Source organism: Chamaea fasciata, unplaced genomic scaffold (genome assembly GCF_029207755.1).
Source record: "Chamaea fasciata isolate MVZ Bird 193981 ecotype frontalis unplaced genomic scaffold, bChaFas1.0.hap1 SCAF_11, whole genome shotgun sequence".
Lineage (NCBI taxonomy): Eukaryota > Metazoa > Chordata > Aves > Passeriformes > Sylviidae > Chamaea > Chamaea fasciata.
The window spans coordinates 1761995-1785147 of NW_027094096.1; the positions used below are offsets into that span (position 1 = coordinate 1761995).

General features: G+C 41.4%; 1 protein-coding gene across 1 annotated transcript in view; it reads left to right on the forward strand.

Annotated features, from left to right (window-relative positions):
• Positions 1–14797, forward strand: part of VAMP2 (vesicle associated membrane protein 2) — a 45391-nt gene extending 30594 nt beyond the window's left edge. Inside the window, exons 2-5 of the mRNA XM_066193931.1 lie at positions 2097–2214; positions 6554–6712; positions 8657–8708; positions 10844–14797. Of these exons, the coding sequence (XP_066050028.1) occupies positions 2097–2214; positions 6554–6712; positions 8657–8708; positions 10844–10860 (346 nt within the window). The 3' untranslated portion in view covers positions 10861–14797. The remainder of the gene's footprint in view (positions 1–2096; positions 2215–6553; positions 6713–8656; positions 8709–10843) is intronic.
• The last annotated feature ends 8356 nt before the right edge of the window (positions 14798–23153 follow it).

Here is a 23153-nt window from a genome sequence, read left to right on the forward strand (position 1 = left end):
GGCAGCAAGAATGCTGGAAGAGAACAACCTTGAAAGTGTTTAGGCATTTCGGCATACATCTCCTGTATGCCAAGGCATTTTAAGGACAGCTTGGGAGGTGCATAAAAAAGATGAGAATCACTAGGCAGAAAAGGTACGTGGCAGAGCTCCAAACTTCGGGGTTATCTCGTAGCTCTGACCAAGAACATCACTGAATTTATAAGCTCTGCTTATAGCAAAACATGTGGCAGGGAAAAACTCTTCTCACATACTCCTCTTCTGTAGGCTCTGGCATTCCAACAGTGCATAACTCAAGAGAGGAGCTCTCTTGACCTTTGTAGTAGTGACACAGTGTTTCCACAGAAAAAAATCTGCTTGTGTTGATTGGGAAAATGCCTGTTTACTTACTTAACTGCAAAGAAGTTTTATGATTTCAATTTTAGCTCTGTTGTTGTAACAGGATCTCCCTTTGAGGCTGTTGATGCTCCAGGGAGATCTTGTTTTGTGTTGTGTGTGATGTGCATAATAGTCAGATTTTGATCCTTTGTGACAACTCAAAATAAATCCTGTTGGGATGCTGGCCTGTGGCCATCGGTGGAGTGATTCCCTTGCAGGTGGCAGCAGCATCTGTTTTTTTATGTTTTCAGTAGTGGCTGTGAGGTCCTCAAAGGATGAGCAAGTAGTGCATGGCTCAATTTCTTCTCTTTCAGCTCGAGCTTGCTAATGACATTCTCATCCCCAGTTTAAAAGTGAAGTGTAAGCTGCAGCAGGTCTGCAAACAGCTGCTCCATCTCTGGGAGCTTCTGAGGGTCAGTGCTATCCGCAGGGATCCCAGCCCTCAGGCAATACTGTCAAACTGCGTTTTGCAGCTTAAGGTACCTTTGGGGAGCTAACTTTAGTGCCCCCAGGCGTTTTGACAGTGTATTAATGAGGCCATAATTCCAGCAGCATTAATCAGACCCCAGGATGTAGAAGGGAATGATTCACAGAGAAACACTGTGTTCTCTCAGTCTGTCACTGTGGGGTGGCATTGGTAATGCATGAGTGGGATTTGTGGTATTTTTCAGTTCACATGCTCAGGGATTTCCTCTGCAGCTTCAGGGAGGGCTTTATTTCCCTGTGGAAAGGAGGGAGAGGGGTCCCTTGAAGGGAGAGGTGAGGTCTCACAGGTTAGAGTGTGGGTGTGAAGGATGACTGGCTGAGGTTCAGGGGCCCTGTTCGGGCTGGTGGGGTGATTTGCCTGCACAAACTCATTCTCTGAGACAGAGCAGATCTGTTGTTGGATTTTCAGGATTCTTTGCTTTGTCCTTTGTTATAGAGCAAACCGGAGAAAGCCAGCGTTGAAGCTTAAGAGCTTCTCTGCAGAAGATGAGGGCTCTGTTCACAGCAGTGCTGCAAATTCTCCTCCAGGGGCTGTGGATATGCTGAAGCTGCTCTGGTGGGGCCTTTGGTGACCAGGACTGGGGAGGATTGGCACTGCTGGATGCCAGCGATGACTGACCCCACGATCTGTGCAATTCTCACTCCCACTTCCTCCTCTGCTTCTTTTTCCTCCCCTTCTGTTTGCGATGGATGTTTCACCTTCTGTTTCTGTTTGTTTCCTTCTGTTTGTCTTTGCTTGGTGAAGTCCAAACACGAGGAGCAGGGCAGTGCTTTACTCAGCACACTGAGAGGGAAGACAGGGCCACAGCCCATCTCTCACTGCTTAATCACAAGGTACCCAGAGCAGAGTGTGTTCTCCAGGTGGGACATTAGGTCTGCCCTGCTGCAAGCCAGGCCTGTGATCAGTTTGGCCATTGGCCTAACTTAGGATAGATAATCTGAGTTGTTTGCCATTTAAAAAAGCAGTAAGGGAGGTGGAAGAGTTTGATAAAGTCCCATCAAGAAATAGTGTAAAAACTGATAGTGGTTTGAGAAGGAATGGAACAGTAGGGTTGTGATCCAGGAATGGAAAGCATGGATTGAAACAATGGAAGGGTTCTTTGAAGAAGGTACTTTGAAACTTCAAAAGTTCTTTGAAGTGATAACCACTTTTCAGAATAATCACTTTTCCAGAAAAGGGGCAGTGAACAAGTAAAGAAGGTTTTGGTCACTCAGGTTTTCTGGTTTTGCTCTAGGTCTGTTCCAGCTTCTGCCCAAGGTCCCAGCAGTGCTGCAGGGGCTGCAGGGCCCCCTCCTGCCACCAATGTGTCCAGCAACAAGCGGCTGCAGCAGACACAGGCCCAGGTGGATGAGGTAAGTGGCCCCAAGCCATCTGCTTGGCTTCCTCCCTTGTGCAGCTCCTGCTCACCTGAAGGCAGTGGGTCTGGGAAATGAGATTTATCAAAGGAGGCAGAGAGTACAAGAGAGATCCTCAATGTAAACAGCCCTGTACCAGGAACAGTTCTGCAGATCAAATGTGGGCATTGGTGCCAGTTCAGGAATTCCTCCCAGCCAGTCTGGTTAGGAGAGAATGTCTTAGTGGAAGCAGCTCTTGTAGTGTGTTCCTGCACTCCTAAAGATTAGATGCTAATTTCACAGACTGTTTCACAGAGACAGACCATCAGCTTCTCATAGATAGGTTAGAATTGAGCCGCCGAGGGTGGTGTTCATTAGCAAGAGCTCTTTTGATTAATCATCACAATTTATTCCCAAAGGAAGGCACCCACACATGATGTCATAACAGCATCTTTAACAAAACCCCACTCCTTTTCTAGCTCTTGGAGGACCATGTGCCTGTTCCAGCTTGGATCCTTAAATTCTTGTCTTGGCTGTAATGCCGGTGTCCATCCAACTGCTCTGGGAATGGGAATAGTGAGCACACTCACTGCTCATGGGTGCAGTCGCTGAGGGTACCAGAAGGACAGTAGCAGCTGTAGCATCCTTACACACCTGCTGTGTGCATTGGTGCACTGGGTATTAAGGAAAGAATATTGTTAAACCCCTCCAAAGACTGAAGTAACTCATTGCTTACTGTCTATGGTCAAGTGCACAGAGCTTGTGCGATTCTTAAATGCCAATTTGATAAAACACACTTTAGAAAATATGTACTTACATGCATAAAGGCTTCTATTTTCAACAGCTTCGAGCATGCTTTAATACTAGGGAAGACCTCAAAATATCCAACTCAAATGCATTTCTTAAGATGAGGTAAATACATCTGTCAAAATGGGCTTTGGCTTTTTGAGAAGCTTTTCTTCGTTGAAAACCTGGAACAGTGACTTTCTGGTCTCCCCTTTGTTGATGCTCAGATGTGTTCACAACGTCCTCTGGATGTAGAAATGTCTAGATTAGGTTCTCTCTTTTATCTTTATTTCCTCTTCCAGTGGGGAAAGGAATGTTACATTTTAGCTTTTGTCTTTGGTCAGAATAATGAAATAAACTTCTTGTCCTGAACGTGTTACATCATGGTGGTCCTGTAATTGTTTATGTGAATGACAAAAAAAGTAACTGTCCCTAAAAGATGATAAAAATTGCCTTTTATTATTTTAAAATGAGTGATGTCTGTCAGATACATAGGGCTCTTCAAGCAGATCAATAGAGATGGCATCAGTGAGGATAGTGAACCCCTGCTTTGTGTTTTAGATACTCTGTATTCTGACTCTTTTCACTCAGACCCATGAAAATCTTGCTTTTTGTGGAGTTGATGACATAATTTTGGCAGTTACTCTTGCCCAGTATGAGGGGACAATGAGTAGTTCTTGGATTTGAGGATTATGTGGGTGAAATTCAGGATTCTTGGGGGTTTTGCCTTCCATTTGAGAGAAAGGCTGCAGTTGATACAGAATGACAGAATGAACTAGGTTGGAAAAGACCTTTTGAGATCATCTAGTCCAAACTATGACCTAACAGCTCCTCATCAACTAAACCATGGCACTGAGTGCCACTTCCAGGCTTTTCTTAAACCTCCAGGGACGGTGACTCCACCCCTCCCTGGGCAGATGATTCCAGTGCCCAATCACTCTTCCAGTGAAGAATTTTTCATGGGTTTGGAATCGATAGCACATGGTCAGCAGGTCCTTTTCAAGAGAGAAATCCCAATATAAGAATAGCCAGGGGAGGCAAACTGGCACTTTCAGCACTGTGAGGTTGCTGGGATGACGCTGGTTTGTAACATAGAGGGACCGGGTGGAGTGATGCCATGATGATTTTTTCCCTTTTCATATACCTTTAATGCATTCTCAATACCCTTAACATGCATATTTGTAATTTTTTAAACCTAATATCTTAACATAGTCTGATATTTTGCTAGGCCAGAAGATGAAACATCTTAAAAGCCTTACAGCTGGAGACTGGAAAGCTTTATGCTATCTTGTGATACCAAGGGCCCCTCTAAAACCTATTGTGTAAACTAAAATTAGGCCCATCTGGGAGGGAATAGTTTAGAATAGAGAGATGCCATGACATTCATTTAAGCCTCTCATTGAGGCATCTTTGTAAGATATGCAAATTTGCAAGGTCTATAAATTTATATTTGTGACCTACCTTGTGTGTGCATTTCGGCATATTCCACCTTCACGAACTGTTGTACTGGGCTGGCTCCCTAGAACAGAGGCTAGACAAAGTTAAGAGAATAAAGTGAGTGTTTATTAAAGGCCTCCAATAGACACACCTTGGGCAGTCAGAGCCTCCCAGGGGCTACACCCAAGGTGGATGTTGAGTTTTTCAGACAATTCTAAGTTTGGTCCATTTCCATATCGGGTGAATGCTCCAATTACAGCTTCAGGTCATGGAGTCATTTACCCCTGGTTTGCTTCCCCCCAATTCACTCTTGTTGATACTTTTCAGTTCCTGAGACAGTGAGGTGTCCTTGAGTTTCAGGCCAAGTGGAATTGTTGTGTCTGAATAAAACAGGAGAACAGCAGCTGACAGGCTGTGGGGCTTTAGAGTTATACCCTAAAGCAGTACAGGATCTGGAAAATATAAAAGCATCCTAAGGCATCAGTACTATAAAAATCCTTATTAAATATCGAAGTAAAATCCCTTTTATCTCTTAGCCGTGTCTGGCTTTGACGGAGCCTTGCTTTGCCCTTTTCCCCCATTTTTCCCGGCTCTTTTCTTTCCCTGCCGGGCGGGGACGTCACCCGCAGGTGGCAGCAGAGCCCCGGGCAGCGCAGGAAGCCTTGGGTCCGCACGAATTCTCCGATATTTTTAATGCTACACCAATGCTCATAGAGTATTTCAGCTATTCCTCTACTGGATTTTCCCACCTGGTTCCTCTAGACATCGTAGAGCTTATTTTCTAAGGCCCAGGCAAACATTTATCTATTTGACGAAAATGAAATCTCACCTGGGCAAGTATTCGCTGCAGTCAGGTTAGATTCAATAAGTAGTTCTGGGGAAACAAACAAACAAAACACAAACAATACAAAAAACCACAAACAAACAACAGCAACATCCAACAACAAATCCCAAAAAGCTAAGAGAATGGGTAGGAAATAGAGTATTTTGTTTCAGCATTTTTAAATAGTTTAACATTTTCACTACAAATCATTGTATCAAGGTAAAAGTCAGCTAAATACTAGCTGAGAAATCAATGCTTTTAAAAATTATTATTATTATTTTATATGAAGTTAAATGCTTGGAAGGTTTTGGGTTGGAAAGGCAAGTAAGAAAATTGGAATTGACTAAAACATTTCACTTTGGTTTAGGTTTGGTAGACAAGTGAAACAAATATTTTGACACCTTCTGCCAGTCCTGTTAAAGATTCTTTCACTACCAATTTTATCTCACTGTATTTGAATAATGTATCCTTTAAATAATTCTGGGTTTTTGCAGGTAATAGTTAAATTTTATTAAATATGTATAACAGGAATTCCTTATTATAGAGCATGAGAATTAACAGACCATCAGCCTCATTCGCTGCTAGAAAAATTGGACACAACTTTTCTGAGATTATGACACTGTCTGACATTTGCATTCTGGTGAATTTCTACAGGATTTCCATTTAGTTATTGGCTTGCTAGAAGAGGATTTTCATCTTACCCAATGTATAAAATACATGCATGAACAGCCCTTGCCTGTTGTATACTGGGTGTGCAATAAGGTGGCATGAGTTCTCTGCTACTCTTTGGGCTGAATTTGCTCAGGTAAAATATTCTCCAGTTTCAAGCAGGACTTCAAATCATGACTGAGAAATCATCTTACCCAAAAGATCTGCAGAATGAGAAATTTTTTGGTAAGGAAATGCATACAGTTGCCTTTAGAGTGGCCTTTATCTGGCTAGTTTCCACACCTCAGGTAAGGAAGGTATTAAATGTACAAGGAAAATAATGGCTTGTTCTTTGTGATGTCAGTCAAATTGTTGTATGGAGATCTTCATCAGGTTTTTGTATTTGTACAAAAGTAGCCAAAAACTTTAATGAAACTAACTGTGGTATTTCATGATGTCTCTTTATTTTCTACCTGAAAGGGCATCCAGCACAGTGTAGCTGACCGAGTATGGTTCCACAGGCTGGGATTTTGAGGCACTGCCACACACCATAGTGGCAAAAGGCTGGGTTTAGGATGAGGTGTGACATTCCAGGGTGTGAACAGATGGGTGTCCCTCAGCTTTCCCGTGGGACGAGTCTCAGGTGGGTCTGTGCCTTCACAGGTGGTGGACATCATGAGAATGAACGTGGACAAGGTGCTGGAACGGGACCAGAAGCTGTCGGAGCTCGACAACCGTGCAGATGCATTGCAAGCAGGTGCCTCACAGTTTGAGACCAGTGCAGCCAAACTGAAGAGGAAATACTGGTGGAAAAATTGCAAGGTAAGGAATATAAATTCTAGTCGGGAATTGCTTCATGGCAGGAATTGCTTTCATTTGCATTTAGTGGGACTTTGCCTGCAGAATGGCACCTCTTCTTGTCAAGGTGAGAAAGAGCTGCCTTGACCTTGAGGCTCCAGAAGTCAGGCAGTTTGATCTTTACCAGAACCCATAATTTCTGTAGTATATAAAATGTAGATACAACTTTGGATGCTTCACTGGTGCCTTCAAATAGGGAAGAATTTCACATCAATTCTCTGTGTGAACCACAAAATTTGATCAGCTGCAGTGAATTGTAGCAGTGGGAGGAAAGAAACTTTTTCCTTGTGGGGATCATTGATTTGATTTTTCTTCAGGATGGTAAACCATAAAAAATACCCCAAACTGGATTCTACAAATTTCTATGACACGGGAGGAAATTACAGTCTCTTGTGAAGAGGGGCTGGTTAGGACAGAGCAGGACCCTCATCAAGCAGCTGCCTTCTCTGCTGTCTTCAAAGTCTAATCCTTTCCCAAGAGCGGAGAGAACCCCACTCTCCTTTGCTTTTTCAGACCTTCTCCAGTATTTGTGGATTTTGGACCCAGACACTTCATCTCCTCTTACTCTTCTAAGACTCATGCTTCTTCCTACTCATGCAGCACCACCATGAACATTGTGCCAAGAGTTCAGCTTCATTTCCATTTCTCAATACCAACTTTCATCCTGACTACCTATGTCCACTCAAACAAAACCAGCTGTTCCCAAGGGAGAATCCCACATTAGGATTCCTTGCTAGCCTGTTGTCTGCTTTGTCTCTTCAATCCACAGTGCTGTGAAATGTAAAGCAAGACAAAATATTCTGGGTAAATTACATGGAAAAACACTCCAGAAATGAAAGGATCTAGGTCAGAAATTCAGCTGAGCAGGTCCTCTGGGCCTCTGTTAGCTACTGCCCAACTGATATACCTAGAAGTGCAGGAAGCAGGGCTTTTGGGAGCTGCAAGCACAGATTTTGAGTTAGGTTCACCCATGTGAACCATGACTGCAGTCACCATAGTGATCTGTACTACACTAGATCTTCACACTGACCCTTTTTTCCCTTTCCTCATTGTCCCTTCCTGCTTTCTCCTGACAAACAATCTCCCTGTCCTTCCCCTGGCTCCCAAACTCCGGAAAGAGAGGGAAGAAATTAAAAAAAAAAAAATCTCCTGCAAGCCAATGGCTGTCTCTGTCCTCATGTTAAGAGGAACGAAGGCCTTGATTTGACATGCCCATGTTTGTTGTCTTTCATTCTTTCTGCTCACTGGGGTAATAATGGCAACTGGGCTGCAGCATCCCTGGAGGGCTCTTTAGCTTTCAGTGAGTCTCAGGTGGGGCCTCTGAGGCAGCTCAGAGCTGCTGTGGGCTGTGCACAGCTGCCTCTATGAGCAGGCTTCTGCTTTGCAGTGAGGTCCTCCCAGTAGAACGTGCTGGAAACCATGCTGGAAACTGTTCTTGCTGGCATGGGCTTCCTATCTCAACAGCACCAGCACACAGAGCAGCACAAACAGCTGCTAGGCTTCAGACATCTCCAACTGTCTCTTCACTGACTCCAGGAACGTGGGAAAAGGGATCAGGTGACTCTGGTATAAGGTGGGACATGGGCACATGTGAACCCAGCCACTGGAGTTGTTTTACTTTGGAAATTGAGTTTGTCTTTACTGCTGGCAATGGTTGAGCTTGGTCACTGCATCTTTAGCTGACGGGCAAGAACTGGCCATCTTTGACAAGAGGCTATGTCTGTTGTTGATTTTAAAATCAACATTAAATCTGAGGCCTTAACAAGCCTGTTGCAGTGAGTGTTTACAAGAGTTGGATGTATAAGGAATGAGTCACTAAGTAAAAGCAAAAAAAATGAAGGGGTTATAATGTCTTTCATGTGAAAACCTGACTTTCTCTTTTTCTTTCTTATAACTTTCTTTTTATAGATGATGATCATCCTTGGTGTAGTATGCGCAGTCATTCTCATTATAATTATAAGTGAGTAATTCATTTTCTCTCTTATTTATCATCTCAATAACTTGTGACTTAAGAATGGCTGATACATTAAAAACCAAAGCAATGAAAAAACAGATATAAAATATTTAAACTGATTAATTTGTGAAATTTCCCTTCCAGTGTTATGCTTTTATAGTGAGAATTACTGCAAACTCCCTGGACACATATTGGCAGAATTCGTTGATATTTAATGCTTTTTACATTAGCATGTTACATAGCTTTCCCTAGGATTAAAAGCTCTCCCTTTTTATGTTTTAAATAAATTTTTATGCAGTCTCAGACATCTTCCTTTCATTATGATGAGTGCCACAGTCCTGGTGTTTTCTACGAAGAACAGTTTTTCTTGAAATACCTCACGCCTGTTCAAAGAGGGTGAAGGCACACAGGCAAACAGGCATCTGATGAATTTTTTAAAAGCATATAGGTGCCTGGTTTCTACCATATCAGCTAGAATTTGAAATGTCAGTGTTTCTGAAGATCCTTTTGCACCTCAAATTGCCCAAATGTTGTTAAAAGATGGCCCAAAGTCTCACTGATTTCTTTTCTCAAAAGATCATCTCATTCCACACAGTTGTTGTAGGAAAGTTAGCTATTAATGAACAATAGCAGTCGTGCTGGTTGGGACTCAGGGACCTTGTAATGACAGGAACTGAACATTTCATTTATGTAACCCTCTGTTAGCAACAGCTGTTAGGTGACATAACCGTAATATGGCATTAACTCCTGAAAGGGAGATTTCTTCAGATACACGATGCAGGTAGTAACCCAGAAGAGATTCACCAGAAGGCCAGACTGTGGATGTGAGTTAATTCCCAGCTCTCAAGTTACATGCCTGGTAGTCAGCATGTTTCCATTTTCCTCTGTTGCTCCTGTAAAGAAGGCTTACAGGATCACCTGTAAACATGACTAAATGGAAAGAGATACATGTGACAGTTTATTAGCCTTATGAATGCTGGCACCAGAGTGACCCAGAATAATTCCAGGGTTTCGTAACACTGATACAGCAAGAATGGGAAATGGTTAGATATTAATTAACTATATTAACTGGGTACTCAAGAGGAAGACCGGCCCTTGTTCTGCAGTCTAGTGCAGCAACCAGACAAAAGATGTGCAGCCACTGAACTAGTTGCTGGGTATATATTCCTCATTGAACATTATGTGAGTCTTAACAAGAAAGTAAAATGTGGGCAAGATAGCTCATAACTCCTCCATAGAAGTTTAGGCTGAAACATATGTAAGAACATTGTTTCACTCCTGGTTTAAAACATTGAATCCCTGTCCTGAGAAGTTAAAAAAAAAAAAAAAAAAAACCAAAAACAAAAAACAACTGACAAAGAGTACAGATTTGACATGGATTAGGTTGAGTTTAGGGTATTTAATAACAAACTTGAGTCACATTGTTCAACCCATGCCATGGCTCGCCATAATGAGATCTAGTACCAAGTCAGTGAGATCTGAGTGTGCTTGTTGTTCAAATTATTTTTCCAGTCTATTTGATTCTTCTGTGATAAGTGCCTAAAGGTTGCAGCTTCAGGAAGCACCTTGTGCATTTAACTCAATGCTGTATTTATTTACAGTAGTTTTCAAGCATATGTTTAAATCCTATAGACATCAAGCATCCAAGTGCTGTTAGACAAGGCCTGCATGACGTTTCCAGTCTGTGACTGGAGTGGGTACCAGCTCATCCCCTGCACGAGGGGTGGCTGTGGATGCAGACAAATGGAGCCATTCCTCACAGCAACAAGCTGCCATGGGTGCTGGAATGGCCCAGGCTGCCTGCTGGAGGAAGTAATACAACACTTTGCAGGTGTTGCTGGGGCTGGGGACAGCAGCTGATACCCCTGTCAGTCCTTGCCCTTTCTACCTTTTGAGTCACAGTCTCCCCTGCTTTCCACTCCAGTTTTCCCTTCAAAGACACAGGAGGAGCACCCCCAAGTCTGCTAGAAAGAAACACTGCGTGCCTGACACGTCATGCTCCTTCAGCTAAGGTGTGCTAAAGATGTTTGCAATCCTCTGACACCAGACGCTTCTGTAAGATAAAGCACAGCAGTAACTCTGGAATAACTTTTGGGTTTTGTCTTTTTTTAATCTTTCTTTCCTTCTGCTTCATTTCCCAGTTTATTTCTCCACTTGAAAAAGCAAAGAAGGAAGACTTGGCACAACTTTGTTCATATCAACCGACGATATCAGTGTTCCTTTGTTGAACTCCGCTTTTTAATTCCCGGTGTTTTGGGATTTTTGCTTGTAATAACCCATAAGCATTCAGTGTGGTGTATTTTGGAATTCTGTTGTTTCCACAAGAAACTGTACCAGCTAAATACTGCCAAGTAGTTCCATACACTGTCTAATCACTGTGTCTTAAAATGTGTACGCACTGACCTTCAGAAACTGTAGTATATGAAAAGCATCCTAAAACATCTCAGAATCAGAGAATGCAGCTGTGGGGAAGCTCCTGTTTAAAGGGACTCTGTCAGGTAGATTAGGCCCAAATCTGAGGTTGCAGCAAACATTAGGAACAAAATTCTCAATCTGAGCTACTAAAGTTGGATGGCAAAATCCGTTGTCAGATATATCTGTTACTCCTATTGAAGAGAGTGATACCTATAAGTATTTATGTAAGATATGGTATTTCAATTTAGCCAACCAAACACAGATTTTTTTGAGATTAGGTGTAGAATACAAGTCTAAAAATATTGTTTGCAGAATATAAATAAGACTGGTTTATCATCCTTTATGGATTTAATTTTTTCCTTATGGAAAGCACCTCATGGTGTTCTGAACAACCGAGATGGCCTCAACATAAAAGCCAGAAAGAAGAAAAACTGTATTACAGCCAAAAGCATTAGCTAGCACAGTCCTGAAAAAGCCAAGTGAAATGCAGAAGTGGTAATACATCACAAATGACTCAGGCACAGTCTCTTGCTGAAAACTCGAGGCACCATTTGTCAGGTTTTGTGGGACAACTCTCGAATGCCAATCCCCAATAATTAGGCCCTGACTTAAAGCCTGTGAGCAGCGTTGGTGATGTTTGTGGCTGCCCAGCTCTGTTGGAGGAAGCTGCCTCTGCAGCAGTTTGCAGAAATGGTCCCCACTGCCAGGATCACTCAAAAATCAGGAGGAAAGTAAGGGGGAACAGTGGGGAGAGGCTGAGAAAGGGGTGGGTGCCTAGCAAAGCTTTTCTGGAGAAAAGGAAGGAACAGAAACACTGTTCGAAATGGTGATGTTAATAGGCTTTAAAAATATTTATTTTAATTTGTGCATGTGGCTAGTTCATAAACTAGTGTCATATTTGTAAAGTGCTCAGCTGAGATACCTATTATACTCAATTAATTGAAACTAACATTTGATGTAATTAAAAGAAATTATATATTGTGGCTCGAGAGAAAGTTCTTGTATGCTCTTGTGAATTTCTTGTTTCTTTCTTTTTAAAACAGTGAATAGTTTAATCATCCTTAACCAAACTAAAAATGAATTAATCAAATTTTGAGCCAGGAAACTCAGAAAAGGGTCTTTATAGGATAACTCCTTCAGAATTTCTAAAAAGAATTCTTAGAACTGGAAAAATAATAATTCAATGGAATAGGATTTTTTGTCTGCAATTTAATTAGGGAATAGAAACAGTGATAATAGTAGTGTCAATATTCCCACTGTGGAGTATCTCTCTTGTCATAGTTTTAGACTAAGAAAATGGAGAGCCTGACCAGTTTGTTGCGGTGAATCTGTATGTAAATTGTGCTGAAGTAGAATTTTGCAGAGAGAATAAGTAATGATCAATTGAAAGGTTCCAGTTGCATTTTCCCCTAAATATTTATCACTTTATAGTCACGTGTACCTTCACATATCATTGAGTCATAAGTGGCCCCAGCCTTAATGAAGCTGAATCTTCTAAGTTACTAATGTGATACTGGTATTCCCTGGTATGCCCTGATCACTTCAGTCCTTCAGCTGGGTGAGAACACAAACAATCCTGAAATCCTCATGGGCTGCACAAAAGTCGTAGCAGTGATGAAAGGCCTGACTCCATGAGGTGGCGCAGCTGAGGGCTGAGTATAAATGAGCTTTCACTGGAAGAGGAATGAGCCATCCAACTTCAGGAGCCTTTTTAAACTGCTAAGATAACTGGATAGCTGTTATGAAGGAATCCTCTGCTAGGAGTGACACCCTGCCACCCACACCCGTGTTGAGCGTGGTGTCCTCACAGGGCTTCTCTACTGAACAGACTCATGAGATGAAGATAGCTTTTGCTGGAGGTGGTGCAATCAGAAAGGTGAAATGCTGATACTGAGCCTTAATGCAGATGTTCCTTCTCCTCTGGGAGGCTGAACAGATACTCAGCTGATAGGACTGCAAATACACATTAAAGAGTTTGAATCCTCTAGCTACAAACACGCAAAACGCAAATGAAACTGCAGTGGGAGTGCTACAAGAATGCAAAGCTCACATCCTCCCAGCAAATGTAGTTCAAGCAAATCAAGGTGGGACCTTTAGGTGAGAGTGGAGAATAGAAAATTCTCTTTGTGGAATGTGGACCCATTCTCTCCCAAAACTGTAACTAATGGGGATGACTGCTAAATAGAAGTGAGAATTTGCAAGGAAGAGTTAAGAAACCTGTCTTCTAGTGGGTTTTAGAATGTTTGTGAAGAGACTATTTCCTCCTGTGTGGTAATGAAATATGGTAAATTAATGTGTTTAACTTTCCAAAGTTGTTTGCCCACAGTGTGCTCGTGAATGCTCGATGTTTGCTACTGTGTGTGCTGTGGTGGTTGGCTGTAATTGGTGAGAAATCCATGTAACCTTTCTAATTCAGCCCAGGAAGCATGAACAAGTGTGTCTGATGCACAGACCCAGAGCTCAGCTGCTCTTGCAGAGGGTTAAACCTTCAGCAAGGGTAATATGGTAATACAGGACTGTTCAGGGTCATAGATTGTGCAACAGCATCACATATGTGCAGGCTGGTGCAGAGCACAATCTATATAAACACAGTTGGAGATCTTATTTGTGTTGAAGCCAGGATTGATTGCTTTCCACTCACTGCTTCTACATTTGAAATGTCCATGAAGGTATTAACTGCCTGCCTGTAAATTTTCCATGAAAAATTAAGTCATTCTTGTTCAGTCAACACCAATGAAAATTTCAGCTCCTGCTCTGCACCACTAACTACTTCCTTGGCTCTTCCCTTGAGCTGGTAAAACATCACAAAAGGGCTTCCTTTTAGTGATTCCCTGGCAAACCCTCAGGGGACTCCAAGGCCATTGCTTTCTGACTGCTACCTGGGGCACCAAACTGAAGCCTCTTCTGGCTGGAAGCAATGCTTTTGGTAGCTTTAGAATATTCCAGAATTGGGCATTGTTTGAGACCTGCATATTCCATCCTTACATGAAGCTCCTCCTCTGCTTTCTGGAGCACAGCTGTACATCCTAGAGGCTGTGCAGCAGGAGGTGCCCTTCACACACAGCACAGCTGAAAGGAAAGGGTTACAGCTGGTCAGCTGCTGCTTGGCTTCTCAATGATCTTGTCAGTGATCCTACATCAGCTTCTGGGCTTGAAGAAGTGTTGCCTGCACCCACTATCAACAGGCTACTGAGGTCCTGTTTGGGCATTACACCTTCTCAAATTTAGCTCACTTGCAGTGACACAGATGTGACTTTAAACCCAAAAACAGTGTTGCACAGAACTTGGCAGGAAAATTTAGTGTGGAAGCCCTAATGAGGTACTTGACCTGATTTTCACTTGACAGCATTGCATGACAGCACAGTCAATCCAACAGAGTCAAACTTAATCCAATACTATTAGAAGGAGGATGGGAGAATCTGATAAAGATTCTGAATGTAACCTAGGGTCTGTAAGACAAGGGGTGATTTAGAAACTTAGTCAGTTGGATTTCTAAAGCTGGCACTTCAATTCAGTTGGAACCTGCATGATGTTAGCCCAGTGAACAGTTTAGGCAAGTAAGATATTTGGGCTTTTCTTTTTATATAGTGATATATAACACTCAGCAATGAAAGAGCAGGACATTATTGACATAATTAATTGAATTATTGACTAATTCATTGACTAAGGAATGAGTTAGAACTGCCTCAGTCTGCTATGCTTTTCTCTGAGTAGCAAGATCTTTTAAAATTCTACTGTTTCTGTCACTGCTCCTCTGACAGGGCTTCACCTAACTTTAATTTTATGAGCAGCTGGATTACTTCTTGTCTGAATACAATGGATTTTAGCTCTTAAGGGCAAGTCCTTGACTTGACATCGACATTTAACCTGGGGAGGACTTGGGTATGATCCAGGATTTACATCTCAGCCCTGCTTCTCCTGCTCTTTAAACAGGGAAGAGGGCTGAACCAGCAGCCATATAAGGCACTGGGCTCCCTCTCAATGTACACAGTGAGTATTAGAGAAAGGCCTCAAAGTCTCTTTCATCTGGATTTGCATCCTGAGCTGAACTTTAGACCTGTAACAAATCATAACCTTTGGGCCCTCTATCACATCAGAAGACTGAGATGTTCTTCCAGCCAGTTCCTCCTCACCTGATTTAGCTCCCTGTTGCTAGACAAGATACATTTGAGCCAGAGAAAGCACAAGCACCCTCAAATTAGCTTTTTTAAAAGTAAAATTAGTAGGCTGAAGAAAGTAGTTAGAAAAAAAATGAATTGGTGCCAGAGAAATTATTGGCTGAAGGTCTCTCAAATGGTAACATTATTGTCAGGAGGAATCCTAGACTGGGATGTATGAAACAACCAAACCAGAACCTCACACCTGTTGTTCTTTCTCCATCTGGTCTACTTCAGAAATACTTCAGGAAAGGATTTTGTTTTCCTCTTCAGGTTATTTCCCTTCCTCAGTTGATTAATCTATGTCTCAATTGATGTGCTCAGTAGTTTTTCTTCTCCATTGAGAACCGTAAGACTCTCTGCCTTTAAACACATGCATAAAAAGAGATCTGAGCCACCCAAGGAGTTTACCTTCCTTCCTGGCGTACTGACATTTAAAAGCTACATCTTAGAATAAAGCAGAAAAACTGTGGCAGTCTGGTTACATGCAGTTTTGGTGGAGTAAACACTTGATTATTCAACAATGAGTCACTCCTGCAGTAACCTCATTCTGTCATGAGTGTATCACATCTGCTAACTCTCCAAAGCAAAAACCAGAACCTGCACCACTTCAAAACATGAATTCAGCCTCGTGGTTTGCACGTAACACTCTATTCAACCAAAGAAACCATGTGCTATAAGTTTAAAAGGGCAAAGTAGTTGTTCTCAAAGAGAAAATATCATAGAGAACAACAAAGACAATTATGGAAAAAACCTTCTCCATTCTTGAGCTCTTCTCACAGTGTCTGGATTATCCATTATTCTTCGAGTCCCTTTCTGTTCTCTTAGAAACCCATTGTGGTTTTGGAGTGCAATGTATTTGGAACACAGACTATTGGGGCTGTTCTGTGCTCTGGGTTGACTCCCTGCCTTCTGCCATGCTGTCACTGTTGCCCTCAGCCAGAGCTCAGGTGGGCCTTGGCTGAAGCAGAACCTCCTCCCCACAACATCCAGCTCTCCTCAAACCTCCACTCTCTGGTCGACAACACCTGAGGCAGAACATGGCTCTTAGGTCTTCATTTGGTTCAAAATTATGTGATACAAAAGAAGGCTAAACAACAGCATTTTACTATACTACCTTGAATTGTAACTTTGGAACTCTAATTAAATTTATTTAACAGTTCTTGTAACAGTAATTTTATTACTTTTGCTGGAAAGAGAGGAAACAGCAAGTAAGGATAGTGTGGTAATCACAATTGGGAAATGACAATCATAAATTGGGAAATGGTCCAAGTGAAATATTGCTAACATTCAGTAAACTCCTTTTTAAAGTGGCTCTACCTAATGGCACCCTTTTTATATTAAAATTAGAAGTGCTTGTCTATTAAATTCAAATACTTGAACTATGACAGATGGTAGAGTTTTTTCTGGACAGTGCGGGAGATAGATGCAGGAAGGATGGTGCAGCATTCTTTGCAGAGAGCACCATTTGAGGTATTCTAGCCCAAGACATGGGGCTGCTGGCAGCTGTAGCAGTGGTCAAGGACTGCAGTCAAATCTGGATTTCAGAGTGCCTGGGACAGTAAAGATCCAGCCTGAATGTCCACTTTGTCCTAGAGCAGTTTGGGCTCACTAATGGAATCTTTTTGACACAGCATGATCATTTTGGTTACTCTTAATCCAGCCCAGTACCTGTGCTTGTCCACCTGTCAATGGTCTAAGATGAGGGAAAAAAAATCCCTTTGTTGAATCCATTACATTCCTGTCATATATATGTGAACACATGGTGGTAGTCTGAGCTTTTTGTGAGGAAAAGTTTGTAAGAATTAAATCAGTTTCTCCCCCTAATACACTGCAGGTTTGTTTAAACAAAAACTAAATAATGGCAGCTGCAATTATTTTTTTGTAAGACCAAGGATTGAGATAGTGCATATAATGGACCTAAAAATTCATAGATGCACAATGCATAATTTTTGCCAGAAGTTTAGCTGTTAATGCTATAGTATTGATCTGAAAGTTTGCTAAAATGCCTTTATTAATGAAAGTAGTCTTGGCTGGAACGGAAAATTCAGTGATCAGTGTGACTGCCATGCCACTAGCAAGCTACTAAATAATGCAAGTTCAGCCTTTCATGAAACCCAAAGGGAAAAGCAGAAATATGTGGTAAAGACTATGGGTATAAAGTTCAACCATTACTTATTTACATATTATTTAAGCAATTAGCAGCTATAAAAATAGTCAAATAATTAGTTTCCAAAGTTTAACTATAGATGAAAGAATTTTTTTTTTCTCATTAGAAAAGCTGACTTCAGTCTGTGTTCCATCTACTTTTCCCCAGACACTAAAATGCTAATATTGCTGTGACACACTCACTGGTCTGCACAATAAAATGTTACAGATATCCCACTATTTATCATGAAAAACATCATTATTTCTGGAAATGAAACATCCTCCCTCCCCAACCACACATGGAGCAAAATATTACTCACATTAGGTTTATCAGCATCACTGAAAGATTAGAAATTAGCACCTCCTACTCAAGAGCGGGACTTAACATGATTTGTCTGTTGCAAAAATATATTCTGAGGGGGAAGCACCAACTGTGTAGAGGTTAAAGTTTTATTTGACAACTCCTATTCTTTTGTCCTTCCCCTTTCCAAAGGAAGTGCTTATATTTGTAGACAGGCATTTTCCATTTGGGTAAGATGTTCTCCTTCCAACTGTGAAAGAGATGAAACAGCCACTATCTACTGTGAGCAAGCTTTAGTTTGTTTTGCAGCATAAAAAGTCCTCTAAGTGGCAATATATGAACTCTTATTGTAAACTTGTTATGCTCATTACAGGAAATGAGTTCATACTCAGCTAATTAGTATTTTCCTTAATGACTTATTGCTTGAGTCTTAACACAGAAGAGCAGCCTCTGGAGGTGTTTGTGTAATCAGTTCAGCACTGTAGTATCTCACACTCGCCAGCCTGGAGTGAGGAGCAAGTCATGTCCTGGTCTGGAATGGACTTCAACATGTGCCTAAGCATACTGGGAATTTTTGTTTTCTGTTTAACACAACAAAAAAGCCCCCTCATTCGTCCTTGCTGTCCAATCCAGGCCTGGCATGGAATCTGTGCCATGTTCTAATTCAGAAGAGGAAAAACCTTTCCTTTGAGTGATAAAAAATCAGAGCCAGAAGGACCACTGGGGTTGCCCGCTCCGATGTCCTGCTCGAAGCAGGGCTGCCTTTGAGGTTGGAGCAGGTTGCATGGGTTTTGTCTTGATGAGGTTTGAAAATCTCCAAGGCCCATGGCTTCACAACAAATTCCGTCATTGGGTATGTTCAATGCCCTACCAAGGCTGATATAAGTGCAGGACTTTGTAAGTGCATGTGGTTTGTAGTTTTGCCTTTTTGTTCTGTTGTGCACTGATCTGATTGGAGTCAAATTCAGATCTAGTGGAATTAAGTGCAACCTCCCTTTATTCAAAGGACTTCCACTGACATCAAGAAATTTTCTTTCCTTCTCGTTGCCATTGGTGTGAGGCAGATGTGATCATGCTGAGGACATCAGTGCATCCTTTCCCCTCCGTGAGTGTGTGTGTGTGTGTGTTTGTGTGTGTGTGAAGCCTGCTTCTCTGACACTGAAACTGGAAGAGGCATAGAGTCAGATTCAGGACATCTGCTGAGGTCTTGCTCTGTATTGTCTGAGGTCAGTGACAAAATCTTGAGTGGATATTAAGTGACTGGACTGGCACCAAAGAAAAAAGAGGATTTACTGAGATTACTCTTTCTCCTCACAAGTATCCTTGGCAATGCCACACCTGTTTCAAATGCTGATGGAATGGCAGTGCAAAATAAAAACCTTTCTTCTACCTCTTTCCTTGTAATTCTTCAAGCTTTACTTCCTATAATGGGAATAATCAAAAATAAGTTTTCGGTTGCCCTTTTAAAAGCCCAAACTCCAGACGAAATCTCTATTTGCATTCTTTTAAAAGCCACGCAGTGGTGTTTAGCTCTGTAGTAACACATTCAGAAAGGACCTGAAAGTCTGTGCTGAGAACAGCATCTCTCACCTCACAGACTCAGCTGTACTGAGCAAGGAGCTGTGATTTGTGCCTCTACAGAAAACAATCCATTTGCACCTTATTGGAATGATCTGGAGAGGAAAAGATATTGTTGTGGAGACCAGGACATTTCTTAAAGTGCTTTACCTGGAGGTCAGTGGAATTTCATTTATAAATGATAAAATGCATGTATTTTGATGCTGAAATTGTGATGACTTACAAAGTTTGATATTACTGTACTTTTCTGTGAACAGTGATTTTTTTGAAGTGGTGAACATATTTTCCAAGAATATCGTAGACATTTGTAACATGTATGTTTGTGCCAATAAATCTTGTTTTGAGAAGTTCGAGTTTGTATCATTTTGTTCCCAATACACAGGGGTTTAAGGAAATCTAAGGTTTAAGGACAGTTAGGCAGCTTCAGCTTTCATTCCCTCTCTGTGTTAAGGAATAGAGACTTCTAGAAATGAAGATTTTCTAATTCACACTGAGTTTTTACATGTTCAGTGTAATAGAAAAGAAAAAAAAGGAGTTCTGTTGTATAAACAGTAATGAATCCTGTACAAAAATATACAAACATTAACAAACAGTAAATAGGAAGAGATGAGAAAACGTATCTAGTGCATTTGACCATATTCTTAATTTTCTTAATGATAACATTTTTGTTTTTAATAGGGCACGGTGAACTTGGGGAACTCAATGCTATGAAATACTGATAGTTCACCAATTTGCTGTGCATTGGACAGATTTTCAGATGAAGAAAGAAGGATTTTCAGCTAGGGGAATACAGACTCTCCTGCAGGGTCCTCTCCTGCCTTAACTTGAAGCAGCTGGTGCTGGCCACTTGTGTGATGGATTAATGGGGCATGGTAACTGTTGCCATGGTTATTCCTAATGAGCAATTAAACCCTTTGAAGGGATGAGGGTTGGAAGCTGCTTTTCTCCCCTTCCTAGCGCCTACACCTAAATTTTAAATTGCATAAGCATCACAGTAACTCCCAGGTAGCTCCACACCTTCAATGCATTGGGGGCATTATTCAACAACTCCTCTAATTTTGTTGCAAATTATCTCAGAACTCATAAAAGGCACATTATTGTCTCTCTCCCTACCCCAAACCCAGGTAATGTCAAGATGCCTTTTTAAGAGAAGGTTCTTTATTAGCAAAACTATGGATTTGTCCTTGGTAACTCAGTGCACCTGGCAATCAACTGGGGACACTTTTGAGTCTAAAAGGAGATAAAGCAATCACTGATTTTATACATTGCACATTCTGGTCTATGTGAAATAGCAAATAAGGATGAAGTGAGACAGTGAATTATGTTGACTGGTCCATGTGAACATGATATTAAAGAACACAGGAAACTGATCAAAGCCAAAGTGAGGCTTATTAAGGGAGCACAATGGGCTGATGCTCCACTAGCACTCTTACAGCAAGGTTGTGTAATTAGCTCAGTTTTATTGAAAAAATCCCAATTTTTGACTTTTGAGCTTACATAGAATTCTAGCAAATTATAAAACCAAGTGAAAATTAAGTTATGTTTAAAATAATGGAGATATTTAGATGGATATGGAAAAGTCAGTAAGATTATATGAATAATCTATCTTTCATTCTGATCAGATAGATTTGCATAATTCATGGCAGTTCAGGGAGCAGAAAGAAGAACTGCTTCCTAGGGATTATTAAATGGGGTGATGAGTTCTTGGGACATGCACATGCTTTGGAAAGTCAGGACCAGACGGTTCAAAGATAAAACAATCCTTGAAGTGACTGCCTGTACACTTTGCTTTATAAGCTGAAGTACCTGAAGGTAAGTGAATGAATAAGTCCTTATAAGTGTTCCTGACAGTTTTAAAATCTTAAAGAAATGTCTCATATGACTAAAGATGGTCAAAATTGCAATCTGAGAAGAAAAATTGGTTAACTGTTCAAGTTCCAAATGAAAGAGAGCAAGCCTATGGTAACTACTGCAGAGCCAAGGCTTTTTTTTTTTTTTTTTTGCTTTCCCAAGAGTTTCTAATCTAGGGGAACAAAACCTTGTAACACCTGTGGTTGGGCAGCTATCATGAAAAGCTCTTGCCATGCCATGGTAACTGTAAACAGTATGTTTTACTAGGGGAATTTCCTGGCACTGAGTTATTACACTTTTAAGGCAGTTTTTAGAATGATTCTGCAGAAGTAACACCCTTGTCTTCTTCCTTATAATCTGAACAGTGTAATTAGAATTTAACAGCTGTTGGCTGACTGCTTTACCTAGGCAAGTAAAGCCTGGTGTTTCTACATCCTGTTGGCCATAACACAGATTTACTCTGTAGAATGTAGTCAGTGGGTTTGGTAATTTGACTTCTAGTACTTACCTAATGACTGGCAGGTTGTTCTTCTTGCTAGAAAATGTACAATACAACATCAATCTATTTACAGGTTCCCTGGATCAGCCTAGAAAACACCTGCTCCACAGTGCAGTGATAGCAGAAGCTGGAAGGGCTCCCCAATACCATCCAGTGCATGCTCCTGTGACATAATCTGTAGCAATCTGTATGGACAGTGCACTGAAAGAGCTGCCTAGATCAGGGGTGTTGCCAAGCACCACAAAGCCCTGCACCAAACCAGGTTTTGTTAAACTTCCTTTCTAATGATCCAAGAAAGGTACTGAAGAGAGAAAACCAGAAATTCTCACTAGTCTGAGTCAAACGAGACAAGGAGGAATTCCTTTTCTCAGATCAGACTGTCCAGTGAGTCAGTTCAGTTTTGAACAGGATGCAGAAAGGAAGCATCTGAAACTGTCATGCCCCAAGGAACACTGGGGTTAATAGTGATTGAGAATCTGGGAATATAAACTGGTAATTACAATGCACACATTGCCCTGGCAAAGAATACATTAATCTCCTTTTAATGTCTCACTCTGAAGACACCTACAAGTTTCAGTGACAAAGTTCAACCATTTTATCACCAGGAACTGTCTGGATTAGTTCTATCATCCTTTACCTGCTTATCAGTCGTCATTTCATAACCACACATGCTCTTGGCCTGCTTCAGTCCTCCAGAAAATTCGATCTGAGCTCCACTTCTGAGCTGGCTCAAAACATCTTTTTATTGTTCTCCTTACTATCTGGGCAGAATTCTAGTTCTCAGTCTTTTGTCTGCTGTTTTTCTTCAGTTTGACTGCCCAAGTCCTCCTTAGACATCCTGACAGTCCATCCATACACACTTGCCAGTTCCATCTCTTCTGACCATTGTAGTTCTCAGCTCTCTGCTCCGAGTTAAGGTTTGCCAAATGCGGCACATGGCGGCACAAACGTTTTGGTGTCTGTATTGAAGAAACCTGAAATATCTTACTGCCATACTAGAATTTCTCACAACTGCCTTTACCCTCCAACCCCCATGCAGTCATCCTAATCATCCTGTTACACCTGCTAGGTTTTTAAATCTCTTTTTCTTTCCTCTGTAGTTTAGGACCAACAAAATTATCATTGTTCAATCAATAGTAAGCAATATCCTCAGCAATGAATTTGATCCAATTTCTCCTGCCTCTATCACCAAAACAAATCCTACTGATACATCCAGTGCCCAGTCCGATAGCAGCCAGGTGACCTGAGACACTGCCTATCAATCACCTAACAGTTTCATTTCAGTCTTTTGTCTTACTCAAAAGTCTCACAGTTTGTGTGACTTTTTCTCCCCGCAGAGGTTTTTTATACCAAAAGTAAAACTTGCCTACTGCACTCACCAGCTGAGGTATTTCTTGGCTACTCAGACATCCCTGTTCTCTATGAATGCCTGTTGAAAATACTATTATTTCAGAATGCCTATGATTGGCAGCTAGATGGAAAAAACTACAGTCTTTGTTAAG